Below are 15,401 nucleotides of genomic sequence, written 5' to 3' on the forward strand. Positions count from 1 at the left end.
TGAGGTTTGAGAGTTTTGGAGTATGAAAGTGGTTCATTTTGCAGCAGTGACAAACTTTATGAGATCTAATTTAAATCATACTAATAAAATTGTCTGAATTCATGGAAGGTGCCAAAGAATGTAAAGTATTTTCATGGGAAATCACATTTGAATTCATGTTCCGAGTGTTCCAGTCTCAGCTGTCCCAGCCTCCTTCGGCTCATTAGAAAAGGAGTGAGGATTTGCATTTCAAAAAGCAGTTTTTAAGAAAGGGCCCATCTACCTACATTGGATTTCAGATAAATAAAAAACCATTTCCACCATGAAGTCACATTGTGCCAGTTAAAAAGATGTAGACATTAAGAAAAAATGACCATTTAGACCACAAAAAAATGACACACATAAGCCTTAGCATTGTTATAGATATGTTTATAGTTATTGCTCTGGATTTGGTTGGAATTTAACAAGCTTTTAATGGCATCATTTTGGAAATGGTTCTGCTTAAAGGAATGGCTGTGTGTGTACCTTTCTCTGTATAGCTCATGTACAAAAATTAACAAGCAGCTTATCAACACCATCCTTACACTTCGTTCTTCCATACACAGGCTTGAGTAAATGGATGACATTTTTATGTTCCCCTGGCTGGAACTCATGCTCTGATAGACTTATATGAAAAGGAGAATGGAAGCTCTGCCTCAAGCCCCTATGCATGCACATCTAGAAGTGGTCCTGCTCATCTCAAATGGCAGAACTGACAAGTACAAGAGCAGCATATTCCTGGTGGCCATGATCCAGACTGCACAGGCCTTCACAGATCAAAACGCAACAGAAGAACTGCATTACAGACACTACCAAGCTTTAGTATTTCACACAGAGCATGTCTCAGGCAGCTGTACCCTGGATCACCTCAATAGTCTGAGTTGTCCTCAAACACTAGCTCGCTAATGCCACACATTTCAACAACTCACTCAGGCACAGAAAACTGTTGTAAGGTCTGGCAGTGGGAAGGAATAGTCCCAGTTTCTGGCTGAACGCATAGGCCAACACAGCTAAGTTTTGTGATTAGCTTCACTTTTCAAAACACTACAGCCATTTGGACTTACTCTCTATTGAAATAAAGCTATTAATGATTTCAAAGAAAGGGCTGTGTCTTCTATTGTAGACAGAGAAAGACTGGAACATCTGAAAGGCCAGCATCAAGTCATTAATAAAATGCTGAGTTTAGTTTCATGTGGCATTAGGTTTCACTTAAGCTTTTGGTGGTCTTTTCTAGGGCAGGTGGGAGCAGTCCTTCCACATACAAACAATTAGTCTACTGTTAGGGCTTAGTTTTGAATCTAATATCCACATAGTCCATTGTAATTTAATATATGTGTTAAGATAGCACCACGACCATTGTACAAGTATAAACACAGACATAGTTCCTACTTCATATTATCTGTAAAGAAGTGGTGAACATGGTTTAGACACTAAAAATAAGAAAGAAAAAAAATGGTTATCTGCTCATGAATGACAAATTCTTTAGCTTAGTGCATTGGTTTCTAGAATGATACCCTTTGTCTTTTTTAAACCATACCATATAGTTCCCAAACTTAGAGCTATTATCTCCCCCTTCCTATTCTCTAGCATCATGTTGCAAAATAAACAGGACTGTATTAACTGGAACCTGATAGATTTTTTTTACACGATAATGCAATTTCTTTTTCTTTGAGTGTGATAAAGCCCTCTAAAGAACACATATCTCAGTATCAACCAAATTAGGGAATACACTACATACATTAACTAGAAGTGAGCTGAGTCTGGAGCCATTTTCTTCTTCAGCTTCAGATGTGGTAGGGGGGTCTTTAAGCAATACCATCTGCACTCTATGCCCTCCTCAAATCTGCCAAGATTCACAGTAAGAAAAGCAACAACAGTGGTGGGAAGAAGAACTAAGCACTAATCAAACTTCAAATTGTTCTCTGTAAAAATTCATGGGATTTGTACGACTCTCCCATGCTGATGAGATCTTTATGTGATGTGTGTATATATTTATATTTATATATATACATATATATGAGCGAGTGATATGAGTTTCATCCGCTGGAAGCTTATACTTGTTGCAGTCAGTGCATTGTTCAACAAGGCTGGGGGACTGCTGATGTAAGATTAAGTCCTTCTTTCTTCATACAGCAATTAACCAGATTGCTGCTTTGTCTGATTTAATTTTATAATCCTCAGAGGGTTTAAAGAGATCTGAAGCACCTGCTTCTGAAATAAGCATGTATATTTTTTGCTTTCTTTTTTTTTTAATACTTTTTCATTCTTTTTTGCAGTACCATTGTTCTCCATGCTCCTGGTTTTCTTATGTTTTCCTTCAGAGGCAAGCGTTACAGTGATCCTGATGCAGTTCGGGCACAGCCACAAATAGTCTGTCCTTCCTCTGTCTCCTAGTTAGAAAAGCATCATTGTGCACACAGTTCTGTTGATTTCAGTGGATGAATCCAGTTCATCCGTCATGTTAGGCAGTCAAAAAACCAACAAAAACCCAAACAAAACAAATTGTCTAAATCCCAAACAGGCATCTTTGGAATCAGTAGTGCAAAATGTTTACGGATTTTTTTCCTTGACCTACTGCAATAACCTCTTAGTCTTCAAGTCTTTCCTAAAATAGTGGATCTGCAAATTTAAAACATAAGAACAATGATAAGAAAGCAACTGTAAAAGTTTTTTTTTTTAAACCACTGCTTTTATTTTTGACTCTCTTTGGATTTTCTTTTACACCAAACATCTTTATGGTACCCTTATAAAGACATGTAAACTGTGGGAAGATCCAGTTAACCTTGGACATTTTTCATCTACACCAGGCTTCTTTTGCATGGGTAAAGAATTGTAAAAATGCACTAGTGTAGGGGTTTCTTTAAATGGTGGATAATTTGAGATGAAGATTAGATTTTATCAGTGCAGCCCCAGCTCTGTAAATTAGTTACAAATTGAAAAGACCTCCATCAGAGGTCACATTTTAAGTGCCAGCACTTTACAAGCTTCAGGCCCAGTTAAGAGATTCCCTGACCATCAGTGCAGCACTTTGGCGATACTTTAGAAGCGAGCTGATAAAATGAGTGGTTACCTTAAGGATTTCCACCTGTCTTTTTCAGTTTGGTTTTCTGGACTTTCACTTTCATAGGAAGCCAGGTACAAACCTGGAAAAGATGAAGATGTGTTATTTCAGCATATCTCTGTGGTGTCTTGTAGGTCCTATGCATTTTGTCTGTTCTTGCTACTGTACCACACAAGAAATTGAACTTTTTAAAACTTCATGGTCCATCAGGTAGCTGGTAGTGAGTAGGACACTCATGTTCAAAACATTTCTGCCTTTGGAAATCTGTTATGCTAATCCTGATGGAACAGTAAACGAGCCCAGAGTTGAAGATGTTAGTATGAATTTGTTACAACAATATTAAACAGTTAAATGGTCTCTGATTTTGAATAGAGATCTGCACCTATTTATTCCATCACAATACTGCTACCAAGGGTGTTATCAGAACATAAAAAAAAAGAGAGAGAGAGGACTGACAGCTAAACAAACTCTTTTACATTAAGAATCTTCCTGTCGCTTAACACAATTTAATCTTCCTCAGCAATCTTTCCAAGGCATTAAGGGACACGGTATCTTAAAAGGATACAAACCACCCCTCAAGATAAGAATGAGTTACAGAAGCCAGAACAGGAACACAGGAGTAGAAAATAGTTTTTTTTTCTTCCTTGAAAAACTTTGCACTGTATGCTGCATTTTATGGTGCCAAAATCTGTCTAGGCTGTAGAGTCTCCTCTGCATAAGCTGGAAGTGCATTAACATCTCACTGTCTTTACAGACTTTTAAAAAGCAGGTGGTGATTTGTGTTCACACACATTTCCTCATTTGATTATTTAGTTATGCTTTATTCTTTAATGCTAGAATCAGTACTCAGTATTCAAATCAGTGCTATAATTCAAGAGCATTTTTATATTTAAGAGTTGGCCTCCGCATTGTGACTAGCACAGTACAGCTGTATTTTGCATAACAGTGCTGCATCTCTCTTTAGTATGTTCTCTCATTTTTTATTCAGGGCAGATCTTCCTGAACTGCTCTTCCCTCTGGCTACCAGGAGAGTTGTGACTTCTGCAGAGGGCGTCTCATGAAAGCAGTATGAATATGGTGCAGCATGTGGGGGAGAGAAACTGTGAACACTACTTCTGAGATACCCCTGACTTTCACTGTCTGCTCTTCAAGAGCCTAAATACAGAACAAATGCCCTGCCTGTCTCCTTTCAATATATAGTACTTCAATCACATTAATTATTCCATTTTGGCAGTCATTTCTCTTGGGATTTAGGCAGGATTTTTGAGACCGCATGTTGTCTTCTGAAGTAGTCTATGAAATAAAAACTGTCTGGTCTGATTAACTTGAACGGGTACAGAAAACTGCCTATAGAATCAAAAGGAAAAATAAATCCAACACCAGTTTAGCTTATGGGAACATAGCTTTAGACAATTTCTGTGTGTGACATGATATACCAAGAGGCAACTGATATCTGCCCATATGAAATGATGCAGTCTGACATGCTGGCTATTAAACTGAAACAGAAAACAGGACAGATAATAAAAAGACAATCAGAGAAATGATTTCAAAACAGGGCTTTCATTAGCTACAGTTTAAATTAATTACTAGAAAAGGTTTTTCTTAAAAATTATTTTCTGTAGATAACATTTCTTTGCTGCTGTGAAGGAGGTCAGCTACTACCCCTGCCCTAAGCTCTGTTGGTTGAAGAGATGACAGTGTTGGTTTGCAGAAGAGATTAGGCCTGGCTCCATCAATCAGAGAATGAGTTTGGCTAGAGGACAAGTGACATCCATAGCAGTCCATGACATGGTTGTGTGTGGCCTCTTTCCGTGACTACAAAAATAGGGCCATCACAGCAACTTACTAGACAGTGCCTCACAGAGAAGCTACGGACAAGAAAAAAGCAACCAGCCAGCAGCTTCATGAGCCAGAAGGTAGTATTTGCATATGGATAGAGTGGGGACAAACAAGCTGCGAGACAGGAAAGCTACAGATGAACTTAGACTGGTCAGTGACAGAGATCACCAGAGCATGGATCAGGGTGTTAATGAGTAGCGATGAAGAGACCTATTTTCAGTGATTAGAGTTTGTACAGGGTCTTACCATCCTCAGTAAAAATGGGAGCAGTATGCAAGTAGTGGATGATGTTAGGGTCCTGTTCAAAGGGACATTCCACTTGCTTCCAGGTTATAAATTCTCCTACTTGCTTAGCCAGTTCCAGAAATTTCTGTAAACATAAAACCATTCCATCAAGTTACAGTGAGATCATGTCACTAAAACAGCTGCATCTGAGCAGATCAGGATCCAGGATCCCTAATGCCAGCTACAGGGATATTAGGGAAAAGCAACCTTGTATAGTTTTAGATGGGTGCCTTTTCCTAGTTCATTTACAAGAGAAAGAGGCAGGAAAGGGTGTGCTGCATTTCTTCTTACAGGCAGTCTCAGTTTGTACTTGAAAAAAAAATGCATCCATGAACAAGTTATGGGTTACACATACGTACTTGAGAGCAGAGGGCATAAACTTTGATGGAACAGGAAGGAGCAGAATTTAATATAAATACATAAAGCAGATTGAATCCAACTCCTTGCCGCTCCTTGCCTTCAAACAGAAAACACGCATGGCAGAAGTGTTCTGATATAATTTAAGGGGATGCCGAGCTCAATATCCTATGCATTACTCACTATCTCACAATGCCAATAACTAAAGGAGAAGTTTAATGTAACCAACAAAAGACACACTGAAGAAGTAATTTACAAAAAATCTGAGAGCTGAAAAACTGTTTTCTCATTGACACTGGGCAGTTCTTTTGGAAGTCCCTCATCTCTGTCCTTCCACAGAAATACAAGAAAGTAGCAATTGCAATGCACAACACAATATAAAAAGTCTGGGTGCCTGCACATTGCAGTTAGCAACAAGTAGCACTAGAGTAAACCCATCCTCTCCGGCACAGAACTGGGATTATGCAGGATACGTGACTAATACTACCTAGTGCCATGCCTGCAGGGAGGATATAAGTCCTTCTAGGGGAGTTAATGGAAATTCTTTCATGTAAAACTTACAGGCAGGAAATAACACACTGATCCTTACACCAACAGCATGACTTTTACCCCATGAACACCGTGATTCTGTGTTCTGTATATAAAATCAGCTCATATTCTAAATTTCTCTAATGACTGCAACTAATTTTTGTCTTTATAAAAAATGAGAAAGGGCTAAAAATGCAGCTAAAGTATAAAGCATTTTATATTGACTTGTTTATTTGTGTATATAGGGAAAACATAGTTTTTCTTGTTTTCTGAAGAAGTCATTTCCTCCTCCAAGCCATTATGTATAATCATTTATACTGCTGACACTACATTTCTATCAGCCAACCCACATGAAGCAAGTTAGGATCTGCCATTCACTCAACATTTGAAAACCCCTCAGTTTGGTTTTTGATCTGCTTATAATGTTTATATAAAATATACTTTTTTTTAAGACATTCTAGGATTGGTTTAACCTTCAAGCACAGTCACTCAAGACTGCCTGTTTTGACATATCCGGTCTTTGCCGGTCTGCACTGAAATTACAGGCAAGTGGTCTTAGATAGTGCTGTCAGAATGGGATAGATAAAAACATTTTTCAGATCTTACTTCAAAGTTGACATGTCCATTTGGAAGGCGATTAGCACATCCTTCATTCAAAAAATAAATGTCTTTGATCAATAGGCTGAAGAAGGGGATCACAATCTGTAAAGAGAAATGGCATAACTATTATCTTTCCAGCTCAGTATTTTCTCTGCATGAAAGAAGAACTCAATCAGGAGAGAAGAGAAAAAAGAAACATTAACTTTTCAGTGTGCTGTGCACTTAAAAAGCAGTATAGTGATAGGCAAGCAAAAGGGCAGCAGGGTACAGAGACACCTTCAGCAATCAGGAGATGACTGTACTCTGGAATAAATAGGCTCTGAGCACAATGGCAGGTAAGATGACTAAGAAAATACTAGTAACCCAGTTTCTTAACTCTCAGTATATCAGTAGTATCACTGAGCATAGAAAGAACAAAATTAAACCTGCAGACCTTTCCTCTCTCTGTTGGGGTCTTTATCAGTAAAGACGTTGAATAGACAAATCAAGCAATTTAAAAACATTTGGGAACCAAAGAACAGCAAGGGAGGAAATACTTAGCACAGATACAGTTAGGTGACCACTATTGTCCCAGAACAAGGAAAGATGGAATAATAAAATTTGGTGGCCAAGGACTTGTCTACAGACACAGTTTATCACCAGGAACAGTTGCATTTTCAACAGCTCCATTCATGGCTTTCTCTTGAGGCATGAAACTGCCTTTGTAGCAGCTGTTTAGTACAACCTGCTTCTCCAAATTAACCTGTAGAGGGTAGGGTTGAAAATACACAGTTTATTGAAAGGAGAGTGCCAACAGTAGGCAGAGAGATCTGAAAATAAGCCCTGGGCATCATCCGGGGCAAACTGGCATATATTATTGATCCTTCTCTTTAACCTATCAGAGTCAGATCTTGATTTGCTATAGAAAACGTCTACTTCAGCGCTAAGGTAAAACTCTTGAAATTAATGGAATTGCAGCAGGCATAAATTCGATGCCAGATGTGCTACAGCAGAAAGTAGTGGCCGCGCTCCTGAAGTGCATCCCCAGCAGTTCAGCAGAGTGCCAGGGCACAGCAGACTTCCTCCGAGCCCTCTCGTGACACAGCTCTGAGTTGTGAGAACGTGAAGGACCAAGCCATGACAACGCTGACCTCCAGTAAGGGTTCTGGGACCCGATGTTCAGATCTGAGTCTTCACGACTCCTCTGCAGCGGCACTGTGATAGAAAAAGGCTGCATGGAGGGTTTGAGCACCCAGATCTGTGAGCATTTTCCTGCAGCAGCCATCTCTGTCTTTTAAGCCAGTAAGCACAGACATAATCACCATGAACGGATAGGAAAGCACATCATGTTGCAGAGTTTCCAAATGTTTCCGCTGGCCTACTGTAAATTAACTGAACTGTAGCTTGTTAAGTGTGCACCACAGTTCAAGTGCCTTCACGGCACGCAAGGCTGGCCAAGGGAGCTGCTGACAACAAAGCAATCGTTCAGTTAAGTACTTAATGTCCTACAGTTATTCCATCTCATGCTGAACATCAGCTGAAACGGTATCTGAAATGGACCTAGAACAGGGCGGCAGCTGCTATTTTCCAGTCTGTGGCCTTCATGTTGCAACAGCGAGTGCAAGCAACTCACACATGCTAAAACACTGATTGAGGGAAGGCCTCGTCAAGCCGCTGCCTGCTTTTGCTGTGAAAATGGAAGCCAATTTCTCCTTCAGCTAAAATACTACACGTAGGGAACTGCTAAAGATTTGCATTTCTGCTGGCTTTTTTATGGGACAGCTATAGACAAACTCTCTGATGTCAGTACAACAGCCATAAAAGGCTGGACTGACACTCCAGGAGCTACTGGCATTATCCTGGTACACCACACTGATATAATAAAGAAATGGGGACAAAGCAAACTCAGTATTTTGGACCTAACCCCACAAAGTGCTGGGCCCTCCTATCAGAGTCAGGTGGGGTGATTTCTAGTCACAAGCTGAGCCAAATGTGTTTCAGGGCTCATTTTTATATCATCCAAACTAGATGAATCAACCTGAGGTAAAGAATGCAATTCAGTATATGGTTTGTTTTCTACCAAAAATGCTGATACTCAGTAACCATTATGGCAGCGGTCTTACAAAGTGGAAAGATATTCACAGAGAGCTGGAGCCAGATACTGATCACCAGCTAGGAATTGCTGCCAGGTTCTGCCTAATGTTTTTGTGCAGGTCCATGTGAGCTTGTTCTGCCCTGCTCCACGCTGCCTGGGAGCTAGGTCACCATAATTAGTGGTACTAAACATAAACTAAAAGCCTTGCTGAGAGGGAAGGTATATTAATGTGGGCTCCATGCCATGTTAATAGAGCTACAAAGCCACCAGTCAGCTCAGAACATGGGTAGAGCTTGTTCTCATCCGCATCCAAAAGGCAGCAAAGACATCCCCTAGGACACCAATTCTCTGCACATATTTCCATAGGATTTCTGTCTTTGGGTCATCATTTATCTCCCCAATAAAAGTATGTCACTCTGCCTGTTTTGTTTCCCAAATTTCTGTAGTAAAGGCAACAAAAGTGGATATAGCTGCACTTTAATGCTGGCTTTAATCCAGGCACTTTGCTAGCATAAAATCTGGGCTAATGCCAGAAACTCATATTTCACTCCCTTTTGATTGCCCACCCTGAACCACCCAACTCACCCGCACGCTGGAGGACAACTGCCTCCTGCAGAACGAAGGAAGCTAATGAGATCAGGCATGTTCTTCTCCATGGCGTCAGACAGCAACAACACACAGTACCGCACTGTACACGCTCCCAACATTTCAAAGCCATTCAGAGAAACGGCATTAGCACAGTGCAGTGTTTCCCAGTGGAATGACTTAATTTGGGGGATGACACAGGTCAGCTGCCCGCATAGATAAAGGCAGCCTTAATTCCTGCCAAATACACTCCTCTGAATTCTGCATGAAACAACCCTTTTTCTTTACCAGTTCTCTCACTCTGCACTATGGTAGCTTTATTTCTGCCGCTGTATTGCAGTCTCGCAGCTTGGAGAGCTGCATGGCAATGCCTTCCTAGAAGCCTGCTCGTGAACAAATACAAATATCCTAGTTGTGCCATTTACACACAGGCAGAAAGGCTGGATTGTGGTGGTGCCCAAGTGCGGCTGGTTCATCCCGTCTCTCCCTGAGGATGTCATTTAGCCCCCAAGCTGTGCCTCTGTTTAAGTGCTGTACAAAACTCAGCAGCCAAGGTAGCAGCCCTAAGGAAAAAAGGAAGTAACGTTTCTGGTGAAGTTGCCAGTTAAATATTAGCTCCTCCAAGCTAAAAGCAGTTTGTCTTCCTGCAAGACATAAGCCATGGCGCAATCTGTCGGTCTGTGACGAGCGCTCCTTCCAGAGCTCCTTCCTTCTCCAGCGGGTGGACAGGGCCCCGCAGCCTCCATGTGTGCTTTGTGGTGGCCACTTGTCGAGAAGGGGGTGGAGGAGGTTGGGATCTCAAACTGTTATAAGCCTGACCCAATTTGAAAATAAATATTTTGCTTCAAAAGGTAAGCTTTGCTCATAGCTTGTCACGAAACAAGGTAACATTTTAGATCAAAAAAGTGGTCATGTTCTTACAATTTTATTCATTCCAGTAAAATAAACAAGTAGGAATCTTGCTTATAATAAGCAACAAAATTTCTTAATTCCTAAAGCACAAATTACAGGTTCTGCTGTATCTGGCACTGTAATATACCCAGCATGATTAGCTACTAAGTCATACGTTTGAACATTTTCTTAAGCTAATATGTTATGTACACAAAGGAAACAGAGCATGGGCTTTTTAATGTAAAATAGATTCCTTTCAATCTAGTAACCTCTTTGCCCTTAGTCTTAACTAGCTGGGGTAGAGAAATGACAGAGATTGCTAACTTCCACAGGAAATTAAATCAAACAATAAAGCAGCTGGCTCAAATATGAGATTGTCACAGAAGAACTAGATTGCAGAAGCATCTCAGAATGACAAGTCCTAGCTGCAGCATGCGAGAGTTAAAAGAATTTCTCTGCTGCTCATAAACATCCAAACCATCATCTCCTCTTTGCCTAGAAAAGTGTTTTTCAGAACAACTCTGTGCACTCCCATCAGAGCTGAGTCAGCCTGTGACCAGATTCTGATCTTGTTTTGCTGTAATGCTGTGAGTTTTCATTCACTTCAGCAGATTTACATCAAATTTACAGTAGTATGAGATCAGCATCTGGGCTGCCTCCTCTAGCAAATGAACATTCAATTCTGTATTATGCTTGTGGATGCAGTATCTACTTTTCCTTAGTTTTGTTCTGTGCAGAGGTTGCCCATTTACAGCTACATGCAATTACAATGTTAAAAACAAACTTAATCTCATAAAAGAAAAAAGAGAACCAAATAGAGAAATAAAAAAGAAAATGAACAAGAAACACACCAGGGCACAAACAATGCAAGATCCTGCACCAAAATCTGATCAATCTGATCTATTCCCATATCAGAGACATCTCAGAAAGATACATATCTGCCATAAACACTGATAGAACACTTCAATTCTTGCTCAGCAAGATGGCAACAACCAAAGGAAATGAAAATTCATAAGGGCAGAATTTCACCCAGATCTGCTGCAATGGGGTCAGACTAAACTTGTTGGTGTGACTTGCGGTAAGTCATCTTTCCCTAACATAAGTGGAGAACCACCCCATCATCTCCGAGTGCTGCACCCTTTGCTCCCTATCTCAAATCACACACTACACAATACGGACTTGTCTGCACAGAGACGCTGGCTGGCACAGTTGTAACAAAATCGCCCTTCCACCCGGGCCTGCCGGGTTGATGCTCCATACCAAAATAAAAGTCATTTTAGTCTGGAATACATCTTCCACCTGGAAGCTGTTTGGTTCATCAATCTAGACAAAGTGAATTTTCAAGGGATGCTTGCACCAAAGAAGTCCTCCCTGCTGTGTGTCCCCCTGCCTCACTCCCCAGCATCTGAGGAGCAAGCCCACAAAAGCTCTGTGATCCATTTCAGACTCCCCTTGGCCGCAGACTGACATTTCTGATCCAATTCAGCAGTGCACTAGCCTTGGCCCCGGGGAAGCAGGAGAGCTGTTCATGCAAAGCACTCGCATCAAGTGCTTCAGTTGTTGACCACAGCAGTGATGCTCCCCTCCCCATCCGTTGGGAGGCCCAGGAGCTGGGGTCACACCTACCTTCTCCCTGTTGCTGTGGGCAGTGAGGGATCTGTGAGCAGCCCCCCGCAGTGCTGTCCTGTAGTTATAGAAGTTACCAGTAGGGTCCATCTGGTGCTAGATCCACAAAAGAAGACACTTCGGTTAGAAAGTGAACTGTGTGCTCCAAAGACAGCTTTACCCATAGCTTTCCAAACCCTAACAGAGCCTAGCCTGCATCTTTGGAAAACCACCACATGCAAAAACCAGACGTGTGATCCACAGATACAATGAAAGCTCTAGAGGCACAGGCTGTGTTTGTTCGTACCTTTGATTTTATATTAATAAATGACTGAGCTTTTATTTGGAGAACAATTTATTTGTAGAATGAGGTGACTTACTTGGATTACAGGAGGACTGCACATTTTATATATGCCAAATCCTGGTTCCCTCAATAACAAAACCCAACCAACCGGATCCAATTCTTTGAATAGGTGGTGCAAAAATGTGCCCCCTAAGCTCTGCTGATAGCAAGCCAAATTCCAGGGGGAAGGAGGGTCAGTCACTAGCAGTACTGCATAGCTGTACTTCCACGTAGCTAACAAACTCCCAAAGTCACGCATCCCTTTTGATCTTGTTCTATGTCCCAGGTAAAGCTTGGGAGCTTTACACTCACCATTGCGTCCATGGCCAAAGATAGCATATTACAAGGCAGAATCAGTGCTGTGAATGTGCCCTTCATAATATATTTTGTGTAGAATACACCTGTTTCTGACCTGTCCTCTCCAAGCCATTCCTCATTTTCTTTTAGTTTCTGAACTGTTTATCACTTTTTTTTTTTTGCTATATGTTTCAGTGCTCCGATTCCCCTCTGCATATCAGCAGCTTTCCACACTACCCGCTAGGCACCGGCAGCCAGAATCTGGCCCTCTGCCTGTGAAACATGTCTACAAGCATCTCATACCTGCATAGCAATGTGAAAATTCACAAACAACAAAAAAAGTTGTTTGTTTGTTTGTTTTTTACCTCGAGAATGAAAAATTTGGCTGTTTTCACTTTTGACCAAGTCTTCTTTAGCCTGGAAACTGGACTCATGTTCATTCCAGCTATAGGAAGGAAGAAGAAAAAGGACAGTGAGTGCAATTCAGATTTTCCCTTTTCATCCACGATAGACGATGGAGAGCTCTGTTGAGAAGCAGTACTTACAAATGATTGCCATCAGCGAATTAAAATTCCCTATGTTAAAACACTCTCGGGCGACGTCGATGAAGAACTCTATGACTTGTGCTCGCTGTTTCTTTTTTGCAGGCTGCAAATTAAAAAAAAAAAAGCTGTAACAAGAATATGCAGAATTGGAGGGCATCTCCAGTATTTGTTCCACACAAGTGGGCTCATCACCATGGACTTTCCTAAGGGCAGGATTTCCTGCCCATATAACAGCAGCTTCTTTGTCCCAGGAAGACTTTGTTTCACTGCATTAAACCCCTTCTGCTGTTCTGGGCCTTTTAAGAAGAAGGTCAGGCCAAGTGGTAGTTTGCATTTTCAAACCACATGTTCACTGTGCTGGAACACCCCACCTTTCCAAAGAAGTTCTCCAAATAGCAATGCTTTTGAGCCATAGGCAATCTGGGCTGCTCATCCCATTACTATTCCTCCCTTGCACATCCTTTTCAAAGGAGAAAACATTCAGTTCATTTTGATGGGGTCAAGTTAAAAAAAAAAGAAACAACTAAAACCATTACCAAGTTAAAAAACCCCTAGTCACAACTACAGGAACAGACAACAGGACAAAGAGCCATGCAATGGAAATTCACCTGCAGAGCAAAGCTTTAGGCGGACAGATAACAAATATTGCTCCACTAGAATCTTTTCCAGTAGAACTCGCACGGGCTAATTCAAGGCTTTTTTTCCTCTCTTTTTCCCTGCAGGGTTCATTAGTCCACACTGTGCTCCTACTACATCAAGAGAACCATGTATCCCCTGCGTGTCGCCAGCTCTGTTTCACAATATGCTTATCATTTATCAGGTTGCTTCTGCGAGTGAGATATTACTAAAACTTACTGCCTGATGCTTGGCTAGGTTATAAGAAATAATCCCCAGGTTTGCTTATTAACATACCATCTCCAACTGGCACATCAAGCATGTGGTAAAACACGGCCACATACATTTTACTTACCATGCAAATTTCTGTTGCTACAAGATAGCAGAGTCTATTGAACCATTTCACATAGGCCTCAAGGTTACTTGTCTTCTTCTGTTCACTGAAACAAGTCTGGGGGAGGAAAAAGGACAGAGAGACATTTAACTTGCAGTTAGCTGTCTGAGTGCTACGATACATGCTACGCAACGGTAATCACTTTGTCACATCTCTCTGACGCACTTGGAGGATGGTGCATTAAGGGCAGAGTTCAGAAAGTCAGTGGGCAGGTGGGTGGCTGGTGGATGGCTCTAGCCGAGTATGTCACTATGCAATTCATGTCAGCAGATGGAAAACAGCCCCGTTTTGCCTGCAGCAAGTGTTCACCAATGCACTGCGCGCTGATCCTTGCTCAGTGGGATATTAACAGGCACTGCAGGATCCACAGAGCAACAACAATATGCAGAAAAATTAAATAGGACAAGCACAATCTTCCGCAACACGTTCACCTGGAACCTTCCATTCCAGGACCTTCTTCATGTTAGTAAATACAATCACCCGCAGCCCCTTTCTGGAGGGGAGAGTCCATAATTTAGTGAGGTGAACAGGAGGAGAGCAAGAGACAGTTATAATTGCTTCTTTGTGGGAAAAAATTATTTCCCTTGTTCTCTTGAGCATTCAGGATAATTCGCTCTCTGCTGACGGCTCTGTCTTGCCGGCTGCTCTGGAAACAGCCACTTACGCGCGTGAGAAACTTCGTCAGAAAGGGCCATTATAAGAAGTGCATTCTCCACTTTCTATACAGAATTATATATAAATTCCCACAACTGACACAGGCTGTGGGAGCAGATATTTGGCTGAACTCTTCCAGTTCCTTTGACTTCAACAGATAATTTGACTTCAGTGGAGGTATGGCAGTTCACACAGCCTAAAGATGTTGCTCAGGATCATGAGAATTCGAGTTCCTTTCCCAGACCTAAATTCTGAGAAAGTCCTAGGACTCACTGTTCTCTAGATTTCACGTGATTTATTTAAACATTCATTAACATCCACTAGAGGGTATCAGAGAATACTGAATTTTTGTTTTATTAAGATGAGCATTTCCCAGAGCTGCCATAAATATGTGCCACTAAGAAGAAAATCACAGTGCGTGAACACAGATTCATTAATGGCAATAAGAATGCCCGTATTACATAAGTTAAATACCTAAAAGCCTTTAAGGAATGTGGACTAATATGATTCCCAAAGTAACTGAAAAAAATATATTCATCTATGATTCTGTAGACAGGTGTTCAGAAACAGAAATCACAGAAATCATGAGGAAAGTCTTAACAAGCCTAAAATTCCTAGCTACTTTAAGACTAAATTACATATTCAATAGGAAAAATGCATTTTGAAAGCATCTCAAAAGTAACTATCAGCAAGTAATACATGAATATCAA

At 41.1% G+C, this 15,401-nt stretch overlaps 1 protein-coding gene across 1 annotated transcript in view; it reads right to left on the bottom strand.

Moving 5' to 3' along the window:
- Positions 1-2,612: 2,612 nt before the first annotated feature.
- RASGEF1C (RasGEF domain family member 1C) overlaps positions 2,613-15,401 on the bottom strand; it is a 29,526-nt gene continuing 16,737 nt past the window's right edge. The window contains exons 6-13 of the mRNA XM_026063378.1: positions 13,999-14,094; positions 13,029-13,131; positions 12,849-12,928; positions 11,865-11,960; positions 6,695-6,790; positions 5,165-5,288; positions 3,089-3,161; positions 2,613-2,637 (exon numbers count right to left, since the gene is read on the bottom strand). Coding sequence (XP_025919163.1) covers positions 2,613-2,637; positions 3,089-3,161; positions 5,165-5,288; positions 6,695-6,790; positions 11,865-11,960; positions 12,849-12,928; positions 13,029-13,131; positions 13,999-14,094 — 693 coding nt within the window. The remainder of the gene's footprint in view (positions 2,638-3,088; positions 3,162-5,164; positions 5,289-6,694; positions 6,791-11,864; positions 11,961-12,848; positions 12,929-13,028; positions 13,132-13,998; positions 14,095-15,401) is intronic.

The sequence above is a fragment of the Apteryx rowi genome, unplaced genomic scaffold (assembly GCF_003343035.1).
Source record: "Apteryx rowi isolate R43461 unplaced genomic scaffold, aptRow1 scaffold_2, whole genome shotgun sequence".
Classification (NCBI taxonomy): domain Eukaryota; kingdom Metazoa; phylum Chordata; class Aves; order Apterygiformes; family Apterygidae; genus Apteryx; species Apteryx rowi.